The following is a 23,743-nucleotide window of genomic DNA, read 5'->3' on the forward strand; positions in this document are numbered from 1 at the left end:
GTTCGTCATTTTGGTTTATTGTGAATTATAAATTGGTTCATTATGAAGCATGAAAAGTAAAATTCAACGGTACAAAGTGATTTTAAATAAGGAAGCGAGTTCCATGGTAAACATGGTTCGAGCATCGCAATTATAATAAAGCAAAAAAAAAAAGAAAAAAGAAACAACCACTGAGCGGTAATTATCAGGAAGCCACTAGTTACAACTAATTGAAGGTGATTCCGGAGTAGAAGCAAGCCACTATTAAGTGGCTAACACGGTTGCTTTATTAAGAGCAATTACTCCCTATTTTACGGCAACTACAAATAGACGTTGTTCACTATGATATATTTCCACGTGTTTATCGCATCTTGTCCTGTTATGCGATTAAAGAGTTACAACCTTGCGTTTCTAATTTATTGGACGTATACGCACCAGACATTAATTTCGTCTACGTATTCGTGAAATTGCGAGATTCATTCATCGCGAAGGTCAGTTCAATTGTTCAAGATAACTTCTCATCGTTTTAATCTGTTTTCTTGTACGAAAATAGAGTAATATTTACTTGTCATTGCACTGTGGATATATATCGATATGTTCGTTCAGGAAGTCAATTGTTTTCATCGAATTAGACTCGACTTTCCGTAGAGAATGTTCGTTTCGACATAAATATGTATCTCAGGCTTATCGATCTTTCAATATCTACCATAAATAGCTTAACAAGGTAACACACGCTCGTGTTTGAATTATGTAAATGATCCTTTGACTCCAACGATCCGTTTATTCACAGTTAATTTATGATATTGCTAGTTACGCGTGATTCTACCTTTTGTATCTTTAAGAAATACAGGGTGATTGGTAATTGGTGGTACAAGCGGAAAGGGGGTGATTCTACGCGAAAAAAGAAGTCGAAAATATAGAATAAAAATTTAAAAATTTAAAAATTTAAAAATTTAAAAATTTAAAAATTTAAAAATTTAAAAATTTAAAAATTTAAAAATTTAAAAATTTAAAAATTTAAAAATTTAAAAATTTAAAAATTTAAAAATTTAAAAATTTAAAAATTTAAAAAATTTTAAAAATAACGTCAATTGAGACAACGATCTACAGTGAGATCCGTTATAACGAGACGTGATAAAGTGCACGCGTACCGAGCGAAAATTCAAAGTCGATTTTCTCGAAAACAAAGCCTCAAACGAAAAATTTTTATTCTATATTTTCGACTTCTTTTTTCACGTAGAATCATCCCCTTTCCGCGTGTACCACCAGTTACCAACCACCCTGTATAATTCGTAAATAGAAACGTATTCTTGTCGATAAGTATCGAAACACGTACGGAAATTTAAATGGGCTTGAACAATCATCGGGAAATTATTAAAGTCCTTGTTATTAGATCTAAACACGATTTAATCGTAGAACTAAACACGTTTGTTAAATTAATATATATATTGTATATCTACTTTTTATATATTTGTAACTCAAATTTTTCTTCTTCATATTGCGTTAAGTTGCCCCAAAAGTTTCTTTCGTTTTATATTATTTTATTGAATTACGTATGATCTATTTTGTCCCAATGAATATAATTCAATAAAATAATATAAAACAAAAAATAGTATGCGTCTATTATCTCCTTACGAGACGAAAGAAATTTCTGCGACAACCTAATATATTGTTCCATTCTTTATTCACAGAATATTTCTTTTACAGATGATTCTTCTAAATATTATGTTTTTTATTCCAGTATTAGAATACGTTGGACCAAGGTGGAGGACATTCGTGGCGAATATGTCGATCGCAATATTCTTCACATTTGCAACTTGCATTCTACCCTGGATCGCCTATTATTTGGCCGACTGGAGGATGACCTGTATTGTCACCTCAGTTCCTCTTGTTCTAGCCGTAGGTACGCCATGGTTGATACCGGAAAGCGCTCGATGGCTGGTCAGCCAAGGTCAGATAGACAGGGCCATTAAAATCCTTGGTAAATTCGAGCGAATCAACGGCACCAAGGTGCCCGATGACATCTATAGACGATTCCGGGTAAATAAACCGATTACCGCAATCTTTTCCGTATTTTCTACTTTTATGATCTTTCCTGCTTTATGTGCGTTCTATAAATACCAATTTATATGCCTTTAAGCATATCATATAATCATTTTCTTTGAATAGAAGTCTAATTGGGTCTTTTACGTAATGAAAATTTGTTTACAACCTAGTAATTTTATATCTTATTCATCACCTAAATTGCCAGCGATAAATTGCTGTCAATTTCTGTTATTGTCTGTTATTGTCTATTTCTGTAATGTTATTTATTGAATTTGTATATTGTTTTTATCTTTGTTAATTTTTATACAAATAGATTAAACATTTGGAAACTGCTCAGTCTATGAATAGATCATGGCAATATTAACATTAATGTACGATATAAGGAGATAATCGACTTTCAGAGGTTTGATGTTTTATAAAGTAAAATGAAAAAATTTGCGAACGTCCAAGTAAACTATTTCGAAAGGATCGTCTCATACAAATATAACATAAACTTTCTTCCGGATTTTATCGTAATCTTTGTACACATAACAGATTCACATAAATTTGTAAGAAAAACAGACAAACGACATTAACTAGTTAAAAATTTGCTAATAACAGGAAACCTGTGCCAGAATCTGCAAAGAGGAGGAAGCAGACAAAACGTACTCCGTGTTGGATCTATTTAGAACGCCACGACTACGGAATATCACGATTCTATTTATTGTTATTTGGTTCGTATCGCTATTAAACAGGTATCAAATAGATTGACGTAAAATCGGAATTGTATCTTGTAAAAATCTCACGAACAGTTTTATATCTTTTGTCTAAAAATACTTCATTTCTGAAGCAAGGAATTTGCTTCTCACATGAAATATGATAGCGTGCTTTTCTTTATCATATGAAATTGTTTTACGAAATATAGGATGGCGATTTCTTTGGTGTTCGATGGTCACGTACGAAACGTCGATAATTTAGGCCTGGACGTGTTTGTTACGTTCACGATTGCTGCAGCAACCGAGCTGCCTGCTGACACGTTCCTCGCGCTCGTTCTTGATCGATGGGGCAGAAGATGGCTGTCGTGTGGTTCCCTCGTCATTTCTGGTATCTTCAGCATCTGGGCTTCTGCCGTTTCCAATAGTTCGTACATTTCGTTTTTATATATTCACCCTTCTATATTACTGATCAATCTTCTAAATAACCTAAGTCGATAATTCTGACTTAATCAGACGAATATTTTTCATTCGTATAACATTGTGCTTTTTGAAAGGAAGAAAATGTATATTTTGGAATATTTATAACATGCAAATGCTTGTAGATTATTTGCTACATTGCTAGAATAGTTTCCAAGCCCTATCATGTATCCGTTGTATAGATATTTTATTTCCCCTTCTACTGCTTTGATCATAAGATCGCTTCGTATTTCCGCATATATCAAAGGGCGTTGGCAATAGTCCTCAAAATGATGGGCTTCAGCGCTCCAGCAGTGCTATATGGCTTTCAGTAGCCGTAATCCATAATACAATCCCTTAGATTCAAATTGGCTAGATTAACGTTTTATAGATAAGAAGCTTATTGCTTGTGCTTAGCTTAGAGCTAAGCACGCTTATATTAAGCTTAGCAAATGCTTGTATCAACTATTGCAGACAACCAGACAAATTACAGACAGATAAAATAATTTCTTCCCTTTTTATTCCTTAAAATTTTCTAAAATTATTTCATGAAAAATTAGAATTAAAAACTAATGCTAAAATTTTTTCTTCAGGTACATATACAGCTTCTCTGGCAATTCTCGGTAGATTTTGGATAAACATTTCATACAATATCGGTCTCCAATATGCGGCTGAAGTATTACCAACTGTGGTTAGAGCTCAGGGTGTAGCTTTGATACATATAATGGGATACGTTGCTAGTATCCTCGCACCCTTCGTAGTCTATCTCAATGTTGTGTCCTCGTTCCTACCTCTTCTTGTGCTGGGCACACTCGAAATTATGGGCGGTCTTCTGACTCTCTTTTTGCCGGAAACATTGAATAAGGATCTTCCGCAGACGCTGCAGGACAGCGAGGATTTTGGAAAAGATCAGAAGATGTGGGATGTACCTTGTATCGGAAGGTAAAATCACATAAAGGAACTTTCGGTCTCCTTTTTTCAAAGATATTCACAGATCTTCAAGCTCGAAGTTCAAGATTCTCAAGCATTCTGTTAGATCTACATCTTCGTGTGCTTTCGTATTACTTTCTTCTTAAAATCTGTTAAATCTCTCAAAAGAAAACTGGACTATCTTCTTTCTTCAAATGCTTTTTAAATCTTTTGAACAGAAGAGAAGGATCGAGTTGGGAAGTTATTCAAATCTTTAAGCGATTGGATTCAATATTTTTAAACGCAATGTTTTGACAGGAAACGCGAGGACGAAGAGACACCACCGGTCGCCATGTTCCGATCATTTCCTAAATGCAGTGCGAGGAATTCGATGAGAGCGTCGCTTCGCGGTGAGCCTTTAAGGAGTAGCATGCTACGGAGATCGAGTATAAAATCGAGGAAAAGCGTAAACTCGATCACAGAGGTCGAAAGGCTGTAGCGAAACGTTCACCACGAAGTACAATATTTGTCGCGTTGATCTCGAGCAAAGAATCTTTATTCTTCCAAAAACGTGCAATACATGTATTAGAGTAAGACAAGTTACTGAATCCGGGAATCTTAAATTCCACCGTCATTAATATTCATTATCACAAAACAGTGGATTTTTATGCAATTATGGGTGATTCGAAGATACGAAAATTTATAGAATGCGTATGACGCAAAATTTTGTAAAATATCCAAAAGTACAGCACTATCGATGATATTTAATGGATAGAAACATACTTTTGCCCAAGTCCTTTCGATTGTATCAAATCTTTCAATTGTATTATTGTATCCACGAAAATATGCATTTGCATAAAGATCCGCAATGCAATTATCATCGCAATTTTTCATCAACAATGATTGATTAAAAATTCAATCATTAGGCGAGCGAATAAAAATTAGAGTAAGAACGTAGGTTAAAGTAATTGTCGTAAATTGTCGTGGGTAGTTAATGTTAAAAATTAGTACTTTCCTTTGTTATAAAAGTTCCTGAAATTGTTCGTACAAAAGCTCCATCTTATAGAATATAGTGCAATAATCGTTATACTAGTAAAATAATAACATCATAAATATACAAAATATATTAACGAGATGAAAATAATATGGACAACGTGGTGTATGGCCACGAGTTTTGTACCTTGATCGATGCCAAGATAACAAATTATTATACAAAACAGTGAAGTATCCACGTCTGACATTAATATTGAGTATTACCATTACTGTAATTTAATTTTTAACCGATCCTGAAAATTCCTTAGAACGTAAAAAATGTAAAATGTTACTGTGCATTTCAAGATTAAATGCACTGTAATTTAGAAACAGTTATGAAGCGGAAACAAATAATTTATTCAGAATAAGAATTCTACGTAATCATGTTAAAAAAAGACGTACTTATAACGCGTTTAAACTCCAAATATGTAAAGACAATAAGGGAAAAAAATTAAACGAAGAATCGTATTTTTTGTAAATTCACACAAGATTTTATCGAAAAAAAAATTAAGATTTTTTGAAGAACGTACAAGACGGAACACGAACAATAAATAAGGGATGTTAAATACAAAAAATAGATTGAAATTTAGATTATGAAATATAAAAAAAATGATATTGCATAATTTACGATTATTTTCGATAGCTTACGTCAGTATGTTGGAGTGTAAACTATAAAATATTCAAAAACTGATACCATTTAGACATAATTTAGAAAAACAATAAATTGCGGAAACCGATAGTTAAAACTCGATACGATCGATACTCAAAAACTCTAATCCTAATAATTACTCAACAATAATAACCGATAATTCATGTTGATTAATGTTTGAACTCCGTTTTTTTTCTGTATGTGTATACAAATTTTGTACAGTTTGATAAAGCGAAATTAAATTATCATCTTTTTGTACTACTTCAAACATTGAGATTTGTCATCTTCAAGGTCGATCACACATATTTTCATATTGCGGAGTTGCAAGGGTAATTAATTTTGCAATCGGTTTTCCTTTGATATAGATGTGAATACAAATAGCCATTGATTGACAATATACCGAAGCAATTCTAGTTTAATTTGAAGTCATCGATCCTTTGATATTTTTGGAAGAATAGTAAAAGTACAGAGAAAACAAGAAAAAATGGCGTTAACTAAAAGATAGCTCCAATGTATCTCATAAATATTATCTATGTATCATTTGTAAGATGTAAGTGACCAAGATATCGAATTATACAAAAATTGTATGTAATGATTAATACTTGAACGTTACTTACATTTATGTACATGAAAATTTGATCTTTTATTAACTAAGTTATTGATCGACAAAATGACTTCCTACATAATTCTCCGCCTGAACTGAAATGCATATTTTTTTTTACGCAAGCCTTATGTGTAGCTAGCAACGAGCAAACAGATTAATTACTTTACACACGGTCGTATCTTGTTTGCTGTAGGCGAGTTCTCTCGTGTAATCAACGAAGTACTCAACTTTAAAGCGATAACAGAAGAACATTATTGTATCGATAAAAATCATGCTTTTTTCAAAGAAATATGTAACTCGTATTTTTTTTAAAGCAACCCTCATAACGTATTGAATAAAATAATCATACATTTTTTTTTGTTCAACATTTGTAAAATACGATATTATCAAGATCACCAAGGAGGTAATCTTCAATTCTTAATGAATATAATAAAAAACATAATTAATGATTGTTTGATGGTTTTATTATTATCTCTATAATACAAAAGCACAACATCGTGTCAACAGTTTATATAGTTCGTATGTTTCTGTAGGAATACACAAATAATAGTTCTCTATCACAACGTAATCTAAAGGGAAAACCCTAACTAAATGACAAAAATATCGGTAATAGCTGGAACTAATGAATGTTAAAAGCAATCAGTATATTCCATACAAACTTCCATCAACACGATTCGTTCTTCATTCTCTCAACACACTAAGACCGCAATCTTTAAACGCTTATAAAACCATAAGCAATCGTGAAGTTTAGAATTCGCTAACTGGGCGTCTCTCAATCCAGTTTTTGATCTTGGGCAGAAGGAGGACCTTTTTCTCCAGCAGCTTCAGATTCTCGTAATTCTCGATCAGATCAGACTTGTACATAAAGTTCAAATAATCGAGCAGAGCAACGAATGTTAAATCAGCCCAAGAGAGAGTACCATCGTAGAAGTAGCCGTCATTTTCCTTCACTTGCTGGTCTAAACGTTCTAAAATGAACGGCAGCGTCTCTTCAGCAGCCTTGCGTTTTGCAGCTTTGACCTTCTCGTCCTCCTCATAGTGGAAGGCGGCAATTTCTGAAAATTTGTTTTCAGTTAAATACTATTCGCTAATGTTATACTAACTTGAATACAGTGTTGTGCGAAATTTAAATGATACTGAAGATAGAATTACAATCCTTTTTAATCCTTTGTCTTGTATTGTTGACATACGTGTATCGTTCGATTAAATCAAATATTAAATCGGATTTCAACTAATAAATACCTGAACAGATATGTACTATCTGTTATCAAGATTCTCATAAGATTTATGCAAAGCAGCACTGGATACTCACTATGACGAATATCATGAATAGTATCAACAGTGGCATCAATATGAAGATTTGCCCAGTCAGTCTTTCCAGCTAAGTCATATTGTTTGGCTAAGTAACGGCAAATAGCTGTAGACTGAGCAACCTTCCTTCTATCAGCTACGAGCATAGGAAGCAGGCCATAAGGAGTCACTAAAAACATACAACTAATAGAATCAAAGATTCTATCGAACAAACAGATTATGATGCTTCTTAAATATCTAGCTTCCTGTTATCTGTTTTGGAAAGATATAATTTAATTTATTGATAATTTATCAGCAAACAAAGGGCATTGTCTCCTTAACAATACCTATTGTTCTCCCACATATCTTATAGAGCAATGGAGAGTAAACAATAATCTCTGTTATACTCTGCATAATTGTGTTCTACTTTATTTAGCTACTTTAGTTAAATTAGGAAAGATGAGATTTAAGAAACAGAACTTCTTTAAATTTTAAGCTTACAGGGCTTTATTTCTGGCCAGACGTCCTTTTTGATACGTTCATCTTCAAATGGAATACTAGCATAGCTGAAGAAGAACGGATTGGTTCTGCCAATGCCGTAACTGGGAAGTAAGTCAATTTATAGAGCGGCATCTTCCTGGAAGTATAATATATACAAAGTAAAAACAAAGAATCATTGATGACAAGAATTATATTATTACAAATTATGAAGTATAAGACAATTTAAGTAAAAAGCATCAACTACTAACTACTCGCATAGCTATTTGTATCTTTATATTTTAATATAGCTTAGATATAAAAAGAATATTATTTTTCGATGTAATAATGTATAAACTTGCGCCGAATATTATAACAAAATATTGCACTTTCTATTTAAGTAGGATAGACATATTACCGGCATTTATCATTTTTCTATAGCAATGAAATTGTTTATAAAAAAGTTTATAAGAAAACTATCAATTAATGCAAACAACGCATTTCAAAATATTAATTACATTCGCGCGATTCGTTATCCCTAGTATTAATTTAACCATATGGTTCTATACACCCAAGACCCTCTAACAGTAATTTAGTACCATTACTAGTCGTATGTACAATGTATGTTTGTATACAACTTTCGTAACTACAAAACATTCAGCAGTGATTATATATTCTTCCAAACATAAGAAACATTTTCTAATTGCATACTTAAATTTATCGATCAATTATGAACATATGATAACATTTATTTCTTTCAACTACTAATTTTCAAATCCTCTGCTGTTCCGTTAATTGAACGACGCGCCGACTTTTCGTACAACTATCTTGTATCTTATCTGTATTATTTAGTTATCAATAAAGAAGAAACATTTTCTAATTGTATATTTAAATTTATCGATCAATTATGAACATGTAATAACATTTATTTCTTTCAACTACTAATTTTTAAATCATCTGCTGTTCGGTTAATTGAAGGATGTCGGCTTTCTGTAGAAGTATTTCATATTTATTATTTAATTATGAATAAGGAAAAAACATACAAAATATAGTTTCTAAACGGTTTATTATTTATAAAGAGAAACTTTGACTCGGGATATATATACTATATATATACTATTTACTTACAATTTTTTTTTAAGACTTCAAAGTCGAAACAAGCACAGGAAATTTCCAAGCCGGTTAACAGAAACTTGAATGAGACAAAAATAACCTTTAGATATCTATATGTTCTTCTTCCCCCCTGTTGCTTCCACGTAACTCTTATCCTATTGGTGGAGCTGTGCTGATATGTGAAATTATGACTACATAAAAACATCCGGAAAGACTCATTGAATGATTTTATAGTTTAAGGTTAACAAATTTCCATAAATTAAAGTTGAAAATTTATGAGAACATGTTTTCTGTAACAAAACTTAGTAAAAACAAACTAGTAAGGTTTATAGATTCTTTAATGATTATGTACGTATCCATAAACTAGTTCGGTAAACATCGTTCGATAAAACGTCGAACAACACACAACATTGAAGCGCGACATTTCAAAATCAAGGACAAATATTGCGAACAAATGATATTAAATTTACAATAATCTCATGTAAGAAAAAATAAAAGGGATAAAAGTAGTACAGAAGATAGAAAAATCTATAAAACTGGTGGCTGGGAAATAGAAAATATATAAATTTATGTTATTAGAGTTTAGTACTTCTGTCGATCAATGTGTTACGACCGTTCGCGGAGAGACGCAGTCGCAGTAGCGAGAGGCGTAAATTCTCGCTACGATTCGGTGAATCGACGCCGCGAAGTAGTCGTTCCCCTGTTTCGGTTAAGATAAGAGGTGGTTAAATGAATATGACACAGTATAGTAAGTTATATTTCACCGTTTATTCCAACAACTTATAACGAAGGCAGTTACGCTGGTGCGTATGTACGAGATGAATGAGTGACTGATCTGTGGGTGTGTCCTACCCGGTGGAAGGATATTGACCGTTCGAAGGATGTGAAATCAGAACTGTCTTGGGAGACGATGCTGTCTCGGAGGAAAGCTAAGGATGGGTGTGTCTAGCGCACGGGACCATACGGATTTGTTGGTGACGATTTTAGTTAGGATTTTAGTTCAAGCTGAGTTGACCGTGATTCAATTCACGAATATCGGAGAGGAAAAGTCGTAATTCACAATATTACACACAATAATACCTTCACATAAAGGAACACAGCTCAGATGAGACTTTTTATAGTTAAACTTTTAACGTACTCATAGAAACGAAATTTTTTCTTTAAATAGAACTGTTACATTTTACGACACGTATAACATCGAACATTTACCAACATAGCGATGCCAGCGTACATATATATATACTGGTGTACTGGTCATCTTTTTTCCACACGTTTTTAGCTTTTTAGCTGTTTGTGAATGGGCGCCTAATCAGCCAATCAGAAATGGCCGGTATTCTATGAATCCTTTTCTTCAATGCTCGAAGAGCTGGATATTTATCCAAAGCTGGTGCCCCAAACATATACTCGAAATTTTCAAGGGCCGCTGCAAACACGAAGTCCGCCCACGTCGTCTGAAAAAAGGTTTGTATACATTTATTTTGTACCTCCTCTATTAAACAATTTTTTTAATTTACCTTGAAAAATGTGAAAAATCGAACTCTTAACTAAAGATCACTAGCTTTTTAGGAAGAATTTGGATTTTTATTTTATTGTCAGAATTTAATGGATAATTTTAGAAACTTCAACCTTTGGAGGTATTTGTTAATTAAAAATGACAAAACTGGTATTATGTAAAAAAGAGTAATGTGTATCCTGAATCAATGTCGAATGGAAATTAGACAGTTCTATAAAAATAATCCTTCTCACGATTCCACAACTTCATAGCTTAATTAAATACAATTCTTCGGCAATATAATTACAAATACATTTACAGGAATTGTGTAATATGATAAATATCTCGTTAAAGAAATTGAAATCGTAAACTGTAGATTCTAGTATTCTTTCACTTTCATGTTTCCTATGAGCCCTTCAATCGCTAAATATTTTGCAATGAAACACGTATTATTAAACAACATAATCATACTAAATTAATTTAATGTGACTATTTATTATTGTTATATAATAACACAGTGATGAAAGAAATAAACTGGTCAAGTAATCTAAGGGACGATAATACGTATCTATGTCAGTGACAGTGAGAAAAATTCAGATATCTGTACTTAAGTGATTACACTTATAAGTATCATTATATATTATATAAATATGATATTTCGAATGGTATCATTTATCACTCATTAAACAAGAGTGTCATATCCAGAGAAATGATTTTACATATCTTAATCTTTGCTTTGATTACGATAGTAATAATTTCTATCAAACTTGATGAGGAAGATACATGAATAATTATCTAAAAGCTGAAAATCTTGGCAAATTCATTTGTACATAAACTAACAGGAGTGAATTTTAAAGATACACTCTGCTCTCAACAATTAAAGCTGTCTTGTCGCAACAAAGTTTCAATAATTTTTTATGGACAACATGGCCCAGTTTGCACAAAGACTAAAAATTTTAACATTAAATTTGGATAAAAAATCTTACGGTAGAAGGAATGATATATCCTTTATTTTTGCCAATAATCTGGTCGAATTTAGTCAAGTAAAATGGTATTGTTTCGTTCAAAAGTTGATTCTTCCTCGCTTCCTTCTTTTCAGGATTCTCCTCCATGCGATAGTAGCAGATATCTGAAACGTATATGAAACCAACCGTTACGTTCATTTGTGTTTTTCCCCCCAAACGAAGAGAAAATAAGTTGTGAAAGAAGGAGGAGTCTCTCATAGTTCCTACAATTTCTTCATTCTCTTTGCTTTCTTCAATATTGCCTCAACAAGTTCCTGTGGTCACGATACTTGAAATATATACAATGTTACCAGCGTGGAAATTGTCTTGGAAACTTGGAAAATCTTTCAAGAGGAACGACATTGCTAACTGAGATTCGAGAAAGGAAAGGTAAGTAAATCCTTGCTTCTACTTAGAGCTTTTTTATTTACTTCTGACGAGTAAAGTACTGTTATTAAAATTTGATTGAAAGTACCAAGAATGTCGAGATATAAACAACCATTTGTGGAAAGGTCAGGAGAAGCAGAATTATCGAATAAACGTTATATAACTCTTAGTGATTAAGTAAGAGAAGAGAAACGAGAAAAAAGTCTTTTATCTAGGTCTTAATAAAGTATACTATATTTATCTAATTGTATACTTAAATTTATCGATCAATTATGAACATGTAATAACATTTATTTCTTTCAACTACTAATTTTTAAATCATCTGCTGTTCGGTTAATTGAAGGATGTCGGCTTTCTGTAGAAGTATTTCATATTTATTATTTAATTATGAATAAGGAAAAAACATACAAAATATAGTTTCTAAACGGTTTATTATTTATAAAGAGAAACTTTGACTCGGGATATATATACTATATATATACTATTTACTTACAATTTTTTTTTTTAAGACTTCAAAGTCGAAACAAGCACAGGAAATTTCCAAGCCGGTTAACAGAAACTTGAATGAGACAAAAATAACCTTTAGATATCTATATGTTCTTCTTCCCCCCTGTTGCTTCCACGTAACTCTTATCCTATTGGTGGAGCTGTGCTGATATGTGAAATTATGACTACATAAAAACATCCGGAAAGACTCATTGAATGATTTTATAGTTTAAGGTTAACAAATTTCCATAAATTAAAGTTGAAAATTTATGAGAACATGTTTTCTGTAACAAAACTTAGTAAAAACAAACTAGTAAGGTTTATAGATTCTTTAATGATTATGTACGTATCCATAAACTAGTTCGGTAAACATCGTTCGATAAAACGTCGAACAACACACAACATTGAAGCGCGACATTTCAAAATCAAGGACAAATATTGCGAACAAATGATATTAAATTTACAATAATCTCATGTAAGAAAAAATAAAAGGGATAAAAGTAGTACAGAAGATAGAAAAATCTATAAAACTGGTGGCTGGGAAATAGAAAATATATAAATTTATGTTATTAGAGTTTAGTACTTCTGTCGATCAATGTGTTACGACCGTTCGCGGAGAGACGCAGTCGCAGTAGCGAGAGGCGTAAATTCTCGCTACGATTCGGTGAATCGACGCCGCGAAGTAGTCGTTCCCCTGTTTCGGTTAAGATAAGAGGTGGTTAAATGAATATGACACAGTATAGTAAGTTATATTTCACCTTTTATTCCAACAACTTATAACGAAGGCAGTTACGCTGGTGCGTATGTACGAGATTTTTTTTTTTTTATTTATTTGTTGAAATTACAATCAATTCTCGCGTTGAGAATATGTACGAGATGAATGAGTGACTGATCTGTGGGTGTGTCCTACCCGGTGGAAGGATATTGACCGTTCGAAGGATGTGAAATCAGAACTGTCTTGGGAGACGATGCTGTCTCGGAGGAAAGCTAAGGATGGGTGTGTCTAGCGCACGGGACCATACGGATTTGTTGGTGACGATTTTAGTTAGGAGAGTGAAGGAAGTGGCTTCGTTGTTAATTGGTTAACGAAGGGTCTTAACCGCCCTCGAGAGAAAGTGGTTAGTGGGAGGAAAGTTGCAGCATACGTGAGAAAAACTAACTTTCCCTTGTCCAGTCGGGGTAGACAATAGTCTTTAGAAATTCTTCGGAAACAGACGTTTGTTTGGTTTGAAGGACCTTTTCTAGGAAATCTATGAGATTTATGGAAGGTACTTGAAACTATGGAGGATACGCTGCGAGTATCCGGTGACATCTGGTTGCCATATTGCTCGCGGTGCGACGTAACAAAATGGAATAGAAAGATTATACCACAGACGAAATTATACCTTATACTTTATTATACTTTATACATTATTATACTTTATACTTTATTATTACATTACATCAATTGACATCTTTGGAATTACAACGATTCGATACACATTTTAACGTTTTAAACGTTTTAACGTTTAACACTCTAACATTCAGTTAGAACTTTGTATTGATTAGAGATATTGTAACGACCAGAAATATCGATACATATATCAATACTTTTACCTCGAAATTCGTAGATTCGTACTCTTCATTGTCCATACAAATTGTGTCATATATGTCCAAACCAAATTTAATTTCCAATTTAAAACCAAAATTCTTTTTCGAAAATGGCACTTCCAATTCTTCTTATTCTCACTATTTAATTGCTAGCCGTATCAAGTAACAACGAAAAAAATAATAATATCTAAACGTTAAGCAGGTCCATATTTTGGGGGATACAATTAAAAAAGTAAATCGTCGGTGGAATATTGTTTCATCTATCAAGAATTTTGGAAGATATAATTAGAAAGGGTAGAAAATTGTACTCCTTATCGAGCATTTTTTAAAATATAATTGAGAAAGTGGAATCTGGATAGAAAATTGTTTTACCTACGAAGCATTATAAAAAGTAAGTTTAATAAAACTATACCTTGGATATTTCATATATTTTTTCATATTATACGCATTCGTTAAAATTTTACACTCCCAAACATCCTGCTATACTTGCACAAAAAAGCGCAGTCTAGTAATATCCCCCTCACTGCTCCTCGCATTTTCTTTCTAATCATCTCTCGTTCGCTTTTCCTGATATTATTCTCAGCGTAAGTTCAGAGTGGCGGTTTTTAAACTCAGGAACGCGCGGCTGTTCGTTAAATGAAATATCAAACGTAAGAATTGCCGCAGTCTTAACGCGAGATAATTCATTTCGTGGCACAGAGCGCACGTCGTTGAATATTAATTCATATCTCATATAAGTTGCGAATAAAAAAAGCAGATAAAAGAGGACAAAAATCCGATAATTACCGCGAATCTTTACGCAATTTCAAGAAATACAAAAGAAATTTGTTTGTAAGCATGCTACTAAGTATTATTAGAAGTACTGTACTTTCGATATTTTACATATTCTTGCATATTTTCTACATTTTTCTGTATTTTTGTATCCTTAAACTTTCCGTAAACGCGTAAACGTCTGCGTTCTGACAATGACAAGGAAGATTCTACTGATAAAAATAAAGCATCGAATTTCACCGAACTCTCAGAAATGTAATTCTCAGATCACATAAATTAAAAAGAAAGAACAAAAGAAAATACAAATATATATATATACATACGTAGCCACAAATCAATTTGGATCACGACAGATAAAATAGGTAGCAATAATGTCTCCACGAACATTATCATAATTTATTGGAATTTACATAAAAGCCAAAGAATGCTATTGTTTCAATGACACGGCGTTTTGTCGAGTTAGATAAATATGAATTGTGTGTTTGAACAAGTGTTCGGTCGTGTTTCACGCGACGAAAAAGGAAATCACAAGACAAGGTGTCGCCTCGTTGGAAGCAACAAATCGCAATACGAGGGTGGAAATTGGGTGACACCGGGAGGATTACGAGGGATGAGAAATCTGTCGAGAGCGTGAAAGGCTCGCGGTCACCGGGTTTCTCCAGTTCTGTCGCTTTTAACGCCGAGTTCTTCCGCTTCGAGGATAGAAGCTGCGAAATATCGAGGCCATTGTCCAAAGATTTTCAAGAATATCCGATGCAACGTCTTGAAATTTACGAGAGCAAGTCTGATAAATTCTTATCTCTGGTCCATTCGTGGCCAACTTTTTAATACCCTCGTAACTTGTAACGACAAATAAAAATATTGGTACAGGCCAATTTTTTTTGGATAAAATCTTGTGTGAATTTACGATTCTTCGTTTAATTTTTTTCCCTTATTGTCTTTACATATTTGGAGTTTAAACGCGTTATAAGTACGTTTTTTTTTTAACATGATTACGTAGAATTCTTATTCTGAATAAATTATTTGTTTCCGCTTCATAACTGTTTCTAAATTACAGTGCATTTAATCTTGAAATGCACAGTAACATTTTATACTTTTTACGTTCTAAGGAATTTTCAGGATCGGTTAAAAATTAAATTACAGTAATGGTAATACTCAATATTAATGTCAGACGTGGATACTTCACTGTTTCGTATAATAATTTGTTATCTTGGCATCGATCAAGGTATTTAATATACAAAGCGTACAGATTAATAAGAATTTTAATTAATCCTTCTTCTATAGTATTCACCGTTCTTTTCGAGCTCGTACCAATTCAAATAGACTTTCGAATAGATTTCAAAGATTTGTCTGTTCAAATAAAACGCGATCTTTTTTATTTCCCTATCAGTCGTCCCGTTACTGTTCCGTTGTTTCCAACAGATTGCAGATTCGTTTAAAAAACATTTGTAACGAAAAACAAACCCACTCGCAGAAATGTTATTCAATATCGCATTTATAACTTTCATAGACATCCTCCTCTCATTGCTATCATTGTAAACAGATTGAAACTTCGTTTGCAAACACTCGCGATTAAAAAAAAAAAAAGAAGAATTAATCTTAAACAATTTTATCTTGTGTTCCATTTATAATTTTCATAATTGTCTTCCCGACGTTGTATCATTTTAAATGGCTTTTTTCTATCCATCTATGTTGCAGCGAGATCAACGGTCCTAATTACTAAATTGCACGATGTGTTCATACAAATTCACTTTTTATGAACGCGATGAAACGAAATGAAACCTAAGTAGAGATTTGTTTTCTCATCAAGTATAACGAGTTTTATACTTTGGATAGATTGCCTCGTTGTGAGAAGGTCTTAATCGTTTATAATTGCGATTAAGTAATTGCAATAAGTCATATTTTTAAGAAACGTTCTCACATGCTGTCACACACTCTAATTAGAAAAGGATCATGAAACATTCGGTTTATGATATTATTTGTTTGTAAATCTTCCTGCTTCCGGAAACTTTTTTAAATATGAAAATATTTATATACAAAATTAAATATTTTTTTCAATATCAACACTTCTTGCGTTTATGTTGTCCTAGTCAGAATTATATTATTTCGTGTATCCTGTTGCTTTTGTTAAGGAAATTCGAGGATTTGGGAATACAAATTATTGACTATATTTCCCATACAACAGTTATACATCTATATTCCTCTCTAAGAACGTCTTGCACGCACGCTGGTTGCCAACCGACTAGCCTAGATTCTTCTAACATCTGGCAACAGTCTTTTGTCTCCACTGAGTCCTTGACGCCCTCTAACCCTTACACACACACTCTCATGTACAGTGTAAATGTATCACTTCCCTAACACGCCTCCTTACATTTATACTGTACACTTAATTTTATTTACATACTTGTCGAATTAACAAAATATTTAACATTTATCGCATTCTTTACATTTCTCTTATTTTACATTCATCCATGACCTAAACCTTTCAAATTTCTCTCTACACAGTGCCTTCGTAAAAATATCCGCAGTGTTTTCTTCTGTACTTACTTTTATTATGTTTATCTTATTTTCCTTTACGTACTCGTGAACGTAGTGGTAATGAACTTCGATGTGTTTAGAATTTTTTGTAAAAGTTCCGTATTTTGCTATACTCATTACTCCAGAGTTATCCTCATAGATTTTTACAGGGTTATCGTCTACATTTACATCGAAGATTTTCATTAGTTCTCTGATAGTCATTACTTCGCTCACCGCTTCCGATAGAGCTACATACTCTGCATACGTCGAGGCTTTTGTCACACACCTTTGTTTTTTAGACTTCCATCCAATTACATTTCCATACAATCTAATTACATACCCAGAAGTCGATTTCCTATCTATATGATCTCCTGCCCAATCAGCGTCCACATAACAATCTATCGTTTCGCACTTTTCATTTCTTTTATAATGTAGCCCTAAATCTCTAGTCCGGTACAAATATTTCAATATTCGCAAGGCATATTTAAAATGTGTCTCGTTACAACAATCTTGAAATCTACTCAGATAATTCACACTATAACTTATATCGGGTCTGGTATTTACACTAATATACAGCAATGCGCCAATTAAATTCTTGTATCCAATGTCCTCTCTATTTATCTCAGCTTTTTCAATTTTTAAGTTGATCTCCATAGGTGTACAGTACAATTTGCTGTTATGTAATTTATATTTGTTTGCTAATGATTCTATGTATTTCTTTTGGCTTAATCTCATTTCATTTTTTAAATAATCATACTCTATATTTATTCCAAGATATTCTTTTACTTCACCTAAATCTTTCATTTCAAATTTATCAGTTAATAATTTTTTTTTTACACTTTGTATCTTCCCTTTGTTTTTACTACAAATCAACAAATCGTCTACGTATATTAACAAATAAACAACATTTTCTCCCTCTCCATAAGTATATAGGCACAGCTCTATATTGTTCTTTTTAAAACCTAATCTCGTCACATACTTATCAAAACACTCATACCAGTCCCTCGGACTTTCTTTTAACCCATAAAGCGCTTTCGATAATTTACAAACTCTATTCGTTCCGTCCGCATATCCCTTTGGTTGATTTACATATACCTCCGAGGTTACTTCACCATTTAAAAAGGCAGTTTCTACATCCATTTGCTCAATTATTAATCCATTTTGACAACAATATGATAGCAATATCTTAAAGGTCTGATTACTCGCCACTGGAGAATATATGTCATCGGCTACGTTTCTTTGTTGAAATCCCCTTACCACTAATCTAGCCTTATACCTGTCCTCTGATTTTTTCGTGTAAACCCATTTTACATCTAATACTTCTTTGCCTTTTACCCTTTCTACCCATTTCCAAGTTTTATTCTTATAGAGACATTCTATTTCCTTATCCATAGCCTGTTTCCAAACTTCATTATTTTCGCAACAAATCGCCTCCTCAAATGTACGAGGGATATCTACTTTACAATAATTTGCATGAATCTCGCAAATATTTTCCTTTTCTGGATACCTTACTGGAGTTTTCTTAATACGTGTAGATCTCCTAGGAGTGTTTGAGCTTTCAATACTACTATTATTTTCATCTTTCCTACCTTCTAACTCTTCCTTATCCATACCATCCAATGAATAGTTATCTTCGCTATCATTTCTATCTGCCTCTAATGAATTTTCCTCAAAACCGATACATTTAGTGTCTGTCTCTATGACCTCTACATGTCTAGCTATTGTTATTTTCCCACCTAATAAGACTCTGTATCCAACTTCACTATATCCTAATAGAATTCCCATATCTGCCTTCTAGTCCCATTTGGAAACTCTTTTTTGTTCTGGCTTTCTTACAAAAACTTTACTTCCATATAGATGTAGATTTTTAACACTTGGTTTTCTCCCGAAGAATATTTCAAAAGGTGTCTTTCTTTCTATAGTATTCGCTAATATTCGATTTTTCAAGTATGCCGCTGTACAAACTATTTCCGGCCAGTACCTTTTATGTACTTTCGCTTCCGCTAACAAGCAACGCGCCATGTCCATCACTGTTCTATTATACCTTTCCGCTGTCCCGTTTAATTCATGTACGTATGTTGGGCAATTATTTATTCTTATACCTTTATCCCTAGCAAATTTATAAATTCGATTATTTAAATATTCTTTACCATTATCGCATCTTAATATTTTTAACCTCTTGCCCGTTAAATTTTCGGCTTCATTTACGAACTGTACGAAAGAATCAAAGACCTCATCTTTTGATTTTATACAATAGATCCTAGCTATTTTACTATAATCATCGATAAATGAAATGAAATATTTTTCTCCATTGAATCCGGTGGTCTTAAAGGGACCACATACGTCCGTATGAATAACTTCCATTATTTCCCTAGCCTTAGTTCGATTATTTTTGAAAGGTAAGTTATGCATTTTGCTTTCTATACACACCCTACATTTCAAAAGTTCCTTTTCAAATTCATTCGGTATGCCAGTCACTAGCTGCTCTTTACCCAAAATCTCTAAATATTTAAAATCTACGTGTCCTAGCATCCTATGCCATCTTTCCTTTTTACTCATACCACTACGTTCGGCGCTGTTTACTAAGTGCTTCTTCCCTTTCAATATACTTTTTATTCTATATGTCCCATTTTCTTTGAACGCTACAGCTGTAAGTTTATTATCCTCATCTATTACTTTCGCAATATTTCCTTTGGAAATAACCGTATTCTTATTGTCTGTTAATTTACCTAAACTAATCAAATTTGCGGACATTTCTTTCGCGTAAAATACTTTCCTCATATTTATTTTATTTTGTTTTCCGAATGCTTCAAAATAACTTATAACATTCCCAACTTTTGTCGCTTTTATCGGTCTATTATCGCCTAAATATATATTTACCGGTTCTTTTAGGTCGATAGATTTATCGAAATAATTTATATTATTAATTATGTGATCAGTACAACCGCTATCTAATAGCCACACTATTTCGTTCTTACTTATCTCATTCGTCTCACTGCTGTTTGCTGCGTGCGCCGTTGCTATCCATATGCCTGCTCTTGAGTTTCCATGCTCGCCCGTGCCGGTTGTTGATTGACGATGAAAGTTTCCACGTCCTCTGCTCGTATTGCCTTTGTTCCCTCTTCCTCTGTTTCGACCACGTGTTGGCCCATGCCAATAGCCGTTACTGCTTTCCGCTTGGACGCCATTTTGACACTCTCTCGCAAAGTGTCCTAATCTTCCACATTTGAAGCATCCTTCCTTTTTTGCAGAAAAGGCGTTGGTTTGCCTTTCTCCTCGATTGGATTTATTTTTCTTCTCTGCTACCTCTATTTTATTTTTTACATACGCTACCGTTTGATCCTCTTCTTTCAATGCGTCTATTATGTCCGCTATGTAGCTGTATTCTTCGGGTAACGTATTCAGCATGTAATTCAGCTTTTCCCTCTCACTTACTTGTGCGCCCGAACTTTTTAATTCATTTATTAATTTTTCGAAATCGTTAAAGAATGATGCTGAATCACTGTAGTTCTCCAGTCTTATGTTTTCCAATCTCCTTCTGCATACGATCTGCAGTGCCGTCGACTCTTTCAAGTACATTTCATCGAACCTTTTTATTATATCATACGCCGTTTTTCCTTCCCTAACATACTCCAATTGTCTGTTCGATATTGCACTATAAATTATATTAATCGCCTTCAAATCCTTTTTTTTTTCTTTTCTTACTCAAGCGTTCCTACGTGCTCGAAGTATATTTTTTTTTCTGAAAGTTTTTTTTTTCTTTACTGAAAACTCACTCGCAAGATCGTAACCACGCACTAAATATCTTGCAAAACTAGTAACCACGCTCTGCTACCATGTTAAGGAAATTCGAGGATTTGGGAATACAAATTATTGACTATATTTCCCATACAACAGTTATACATCTATATTCCTCTCTAAGAACGTCTTGCACGCACGCTGGTTGCCAACCGACTAGCCTAGATTCTTCTAACATCTGGCAACAGTCTTTTGTCTCCACTGAGTCCTTGACGCCCTCTAACCCTTCACACACACTCTCATGTACAGTGTAAATGTATCACTTCCCTAACAGCTTTTTATATGATAGTCCTCCAGTTGGCCGCGGATTCGTTATCAAGCCTGAGGCCCTCGTCACTAGTGTCACTATCGACAATAAAGGTACCCCACCCGCGACCGGACGATGGAGAACTCCAACACGGAATCGCAATCTCCCGCGAGCCCTGCCCGGGAGGGCGCCTCGAGCTCGGACTCGGAATGTGACTCGAGCTCGGATTCGGATTCAGACTCGACATCAGAAGTGGCATCCGAACACACGTTGTCGGCACGGGATCGTAAGAGTATCGTGCGCGCACTAAGGCGGTCGCTAGGGAAGAAGAAGAGGAAGAAGAAGAAGAAGAAGAAGAAGAAGAAGAAAGGACACCGGGCAACCTGGGTATCGCTGCCGCGCTTCAACCCCGAAGCCGCGGACGCAGATCCAGCCGACTGTGCACAGCCGTCGGCCTGCTCATGAGGGACCACCGCCTGAAAAACAGCGCACTGTATTCTGCCCTAAACCGTGCCCTAGAGGGTCCGGCAGCGTATTGGCTTACGCAGATAATGAACGGCGACGAGCTCACCTGGCCAGATTTTAAGGAACAATTCGCCGCGCACTTCGGTGGCCAAGAAGTAGCAGCCGCGTCGCTAATCAAGGTAGCCGAGGAACTACCGCGGGACGGCGAAACACCAGGAGCGTACGGAAATCGTATCATCACCCTCCTGGGGTCGAAGTGGCGAAATTCAACCAGGGAAGAGGTACTCGCCGCCACCGCCCTCCATCTGCTGGGCTCGCGCGATGAACGTTTTAAACGATTAGCGCTCACGAGTGACATCACGTCGGTGAAACAATTCCAAAGAGAAATGAAGCCCTTCCTATACACGGAGTGGCCAACGCCCCCGCCGTGGAGGTCATTAGCGAGCTCCGGAAACAAACGAGGCAGGTCACCCGCCCCCTGGACCAGGTGTGGCCACTGCGGTATTTACGGACATCCGACATTCGAATGCCGCAAGAGGGCGAAGTGGTAACCGAAAGAGGACCCCCGACGCCCGGAGGAAAGCCGACCGGCTGCACCACCAAAAGCGTTGTGCTTTCACTGCCACATGCCGGGACACATCGCGTCTCGCTGTCCATCGCGGCGAGAAGAAAAACATTGCCCCGAGGACGAGCGCCGGGTCGATGCCTGCGTGGTGGAAGCCCCGACGGGTAGACTAAGCCAGCAGGCCACACACGAGGACGTGTAAGTGTCAGGATGGCCGAGTCGGAGACGAAAGGACGCCGGGGCCCCTGTGGAACTTCAGGACAACACCCTAACCTTGCAAACCTAGAGCCTAATATAGCCATAACGAAACAATCGCAAGTATCCAAACCGATAGCAATCGTACGTCGATCGGAGGATCGTGTGTACTGAGACACTCGACCGGAGTCTTGTTTCGGTGGCGTCGTTGGGATGACGAGCAGTCTTGCTAGAGAGCTGATCGGTGAAGGAAGTCGAGTGCCTTACGAGCAGGGAGTGGTGCACGTGTGAGTTAGAGCAAGGGAACCTGTCCTCCCGTTGGTCACGGATTCGTTATCAAGCCTGAGGCCCTCGTCGCTAGTGTAACTATCGACAATAAAGGTACCCCACGCGCTACCGGACGATGGAGAACTTCAACGCAGAACCGCTACCGCCCGCGAGCTCTCCCCGGGAGGGCGCCTCGAGCTCGGACTCGGAGATTCAGACTCGACATATATATTATTATATATATTATATATACTATTATATCTATATAATATATGTATTTATATCTATAAATATACGTATAAATATATCTATTTAAAAAAATAAAGTTGACCTTCATATATCGCCAATAATATCGCGTGCGTATAAAGAAACTAATTACATTTAATTCTTTTTTTACATTTATTTATTTTTTATTATTATTTTTTTCACAACTAATTACATTTAATTATTACATTTACATACATTTAACTATTATTACATGCATTTACATACATTTAATTATTATTTTTTTCATAATTATATCTCGTTTGAAATATTTTTCGACATAATTAATTGTTTCAAAAACACATATTCCAGCCTTCTAAATGATTTATTTTGCGTATTATACGAATTATTCCATCTATAAATAAATTGTTCTCTATACACACAAACACGCACACAGTCTGTTAATTACACGAGTTAATTGTATCATTTTTCTCAATAAGTTGAC

General features: G+C 34.7%; 2 protein-coding genes, 1 long non-coding RNA gene and 1 pseudogene across 4 annotated transcripts; 3 read left to right on the top strand and 1 right to left on the bottom strand.

Moving 5' to 3' along the window:
* Nucleotides 1-1,704: 1,704 nt before the first annotated feature.
* Nucleotides 1,705-4,693, top strand: LOC117215599 (organic cation transporter protein-like). The gene is made up of 5 exons (XM_033461952.1): nt 1,705-2,019; nt 2,626-2,738; nt 2,930-3,144; nt 3,770-4,118; nt 4,404-4,693. The coding sequence occupies exons 1-5, from the start codon at nt 1,705-1,707 to the stop codon at nt 4,582-4,584; spliced, it is 1,173 nt and encodes a 390-aa protein (XP_033317843.1). The 3' UTR covers nt 4,585-4,693.
* Nucleotides 4,694-6,989: 2,296 nt separating this feature from the next.
* Nucleotides 6,990-8,293, bottom strand: LOC117215598 (annotated as a pseudogene).
* A 1,914-nt stretch (nt 8,294-10,207) lies between these two features.
* On the top strand, nt 10,208-12,346 carry LOC117215601. The gene is made up of 3 exons (XR_004489152.1): nt 10,208-10,711; nt 11,842-12,136; nt 12,219-12,346. It is a non-coding gene; the product is annotated as an uncharacterized LOC117215601 (long non-coding RNA).
* A 9,384-nt stretch (nt 12,347-21,730) lies between these two features.
* LOC117215600 lies at nt 21,731-23,197 on the top strand. Of its 2 annotated transcripts, none has more exons than XM_033461953.1 (2): nt 21,731-21,764; nt 21,993-23,197. In XM_033461953.1, the coding sequence occupies exon 2, from the start codon at nt 22,004-22,006 to the stop codon at nt 22,556-22,558; it is 555 nt and encodes a 184-aa protein (XP_033317844.1). In that variant the 5' UTR covers nt 21,731-21,764; nt 21,993-22,003; the 3' UTR covers nt 22,559-23,197. The 2 variants fall into 2 exon arrangements, with proteins under 2 accessions (XP_033317844.1, XP_033317845.1); XM_033461954.1 differs by having other exon boundaries at nt 21,735-21,768; nt 21,997-23,197.
* The last annotated feature ends 546 nt before the right edge of the window (nt 23,198-23,743 follow it).

This window comes from Bombus bifarius, unplaced genomic scaffold (genome assembly GCF_011952205.1).
Source record: "Bombus bifarius isolate JDL3187 unplaced genomic scaffold, Bbif_JDL3187 scf7180000009751_frag, whole genome shotgun sequence".
Lineage (NCBI taxonomy): Eukaryota > Metazoa > Arthropoda > Insecta > Hymenoptera > Apidae > Bombus > Bombus bifarius.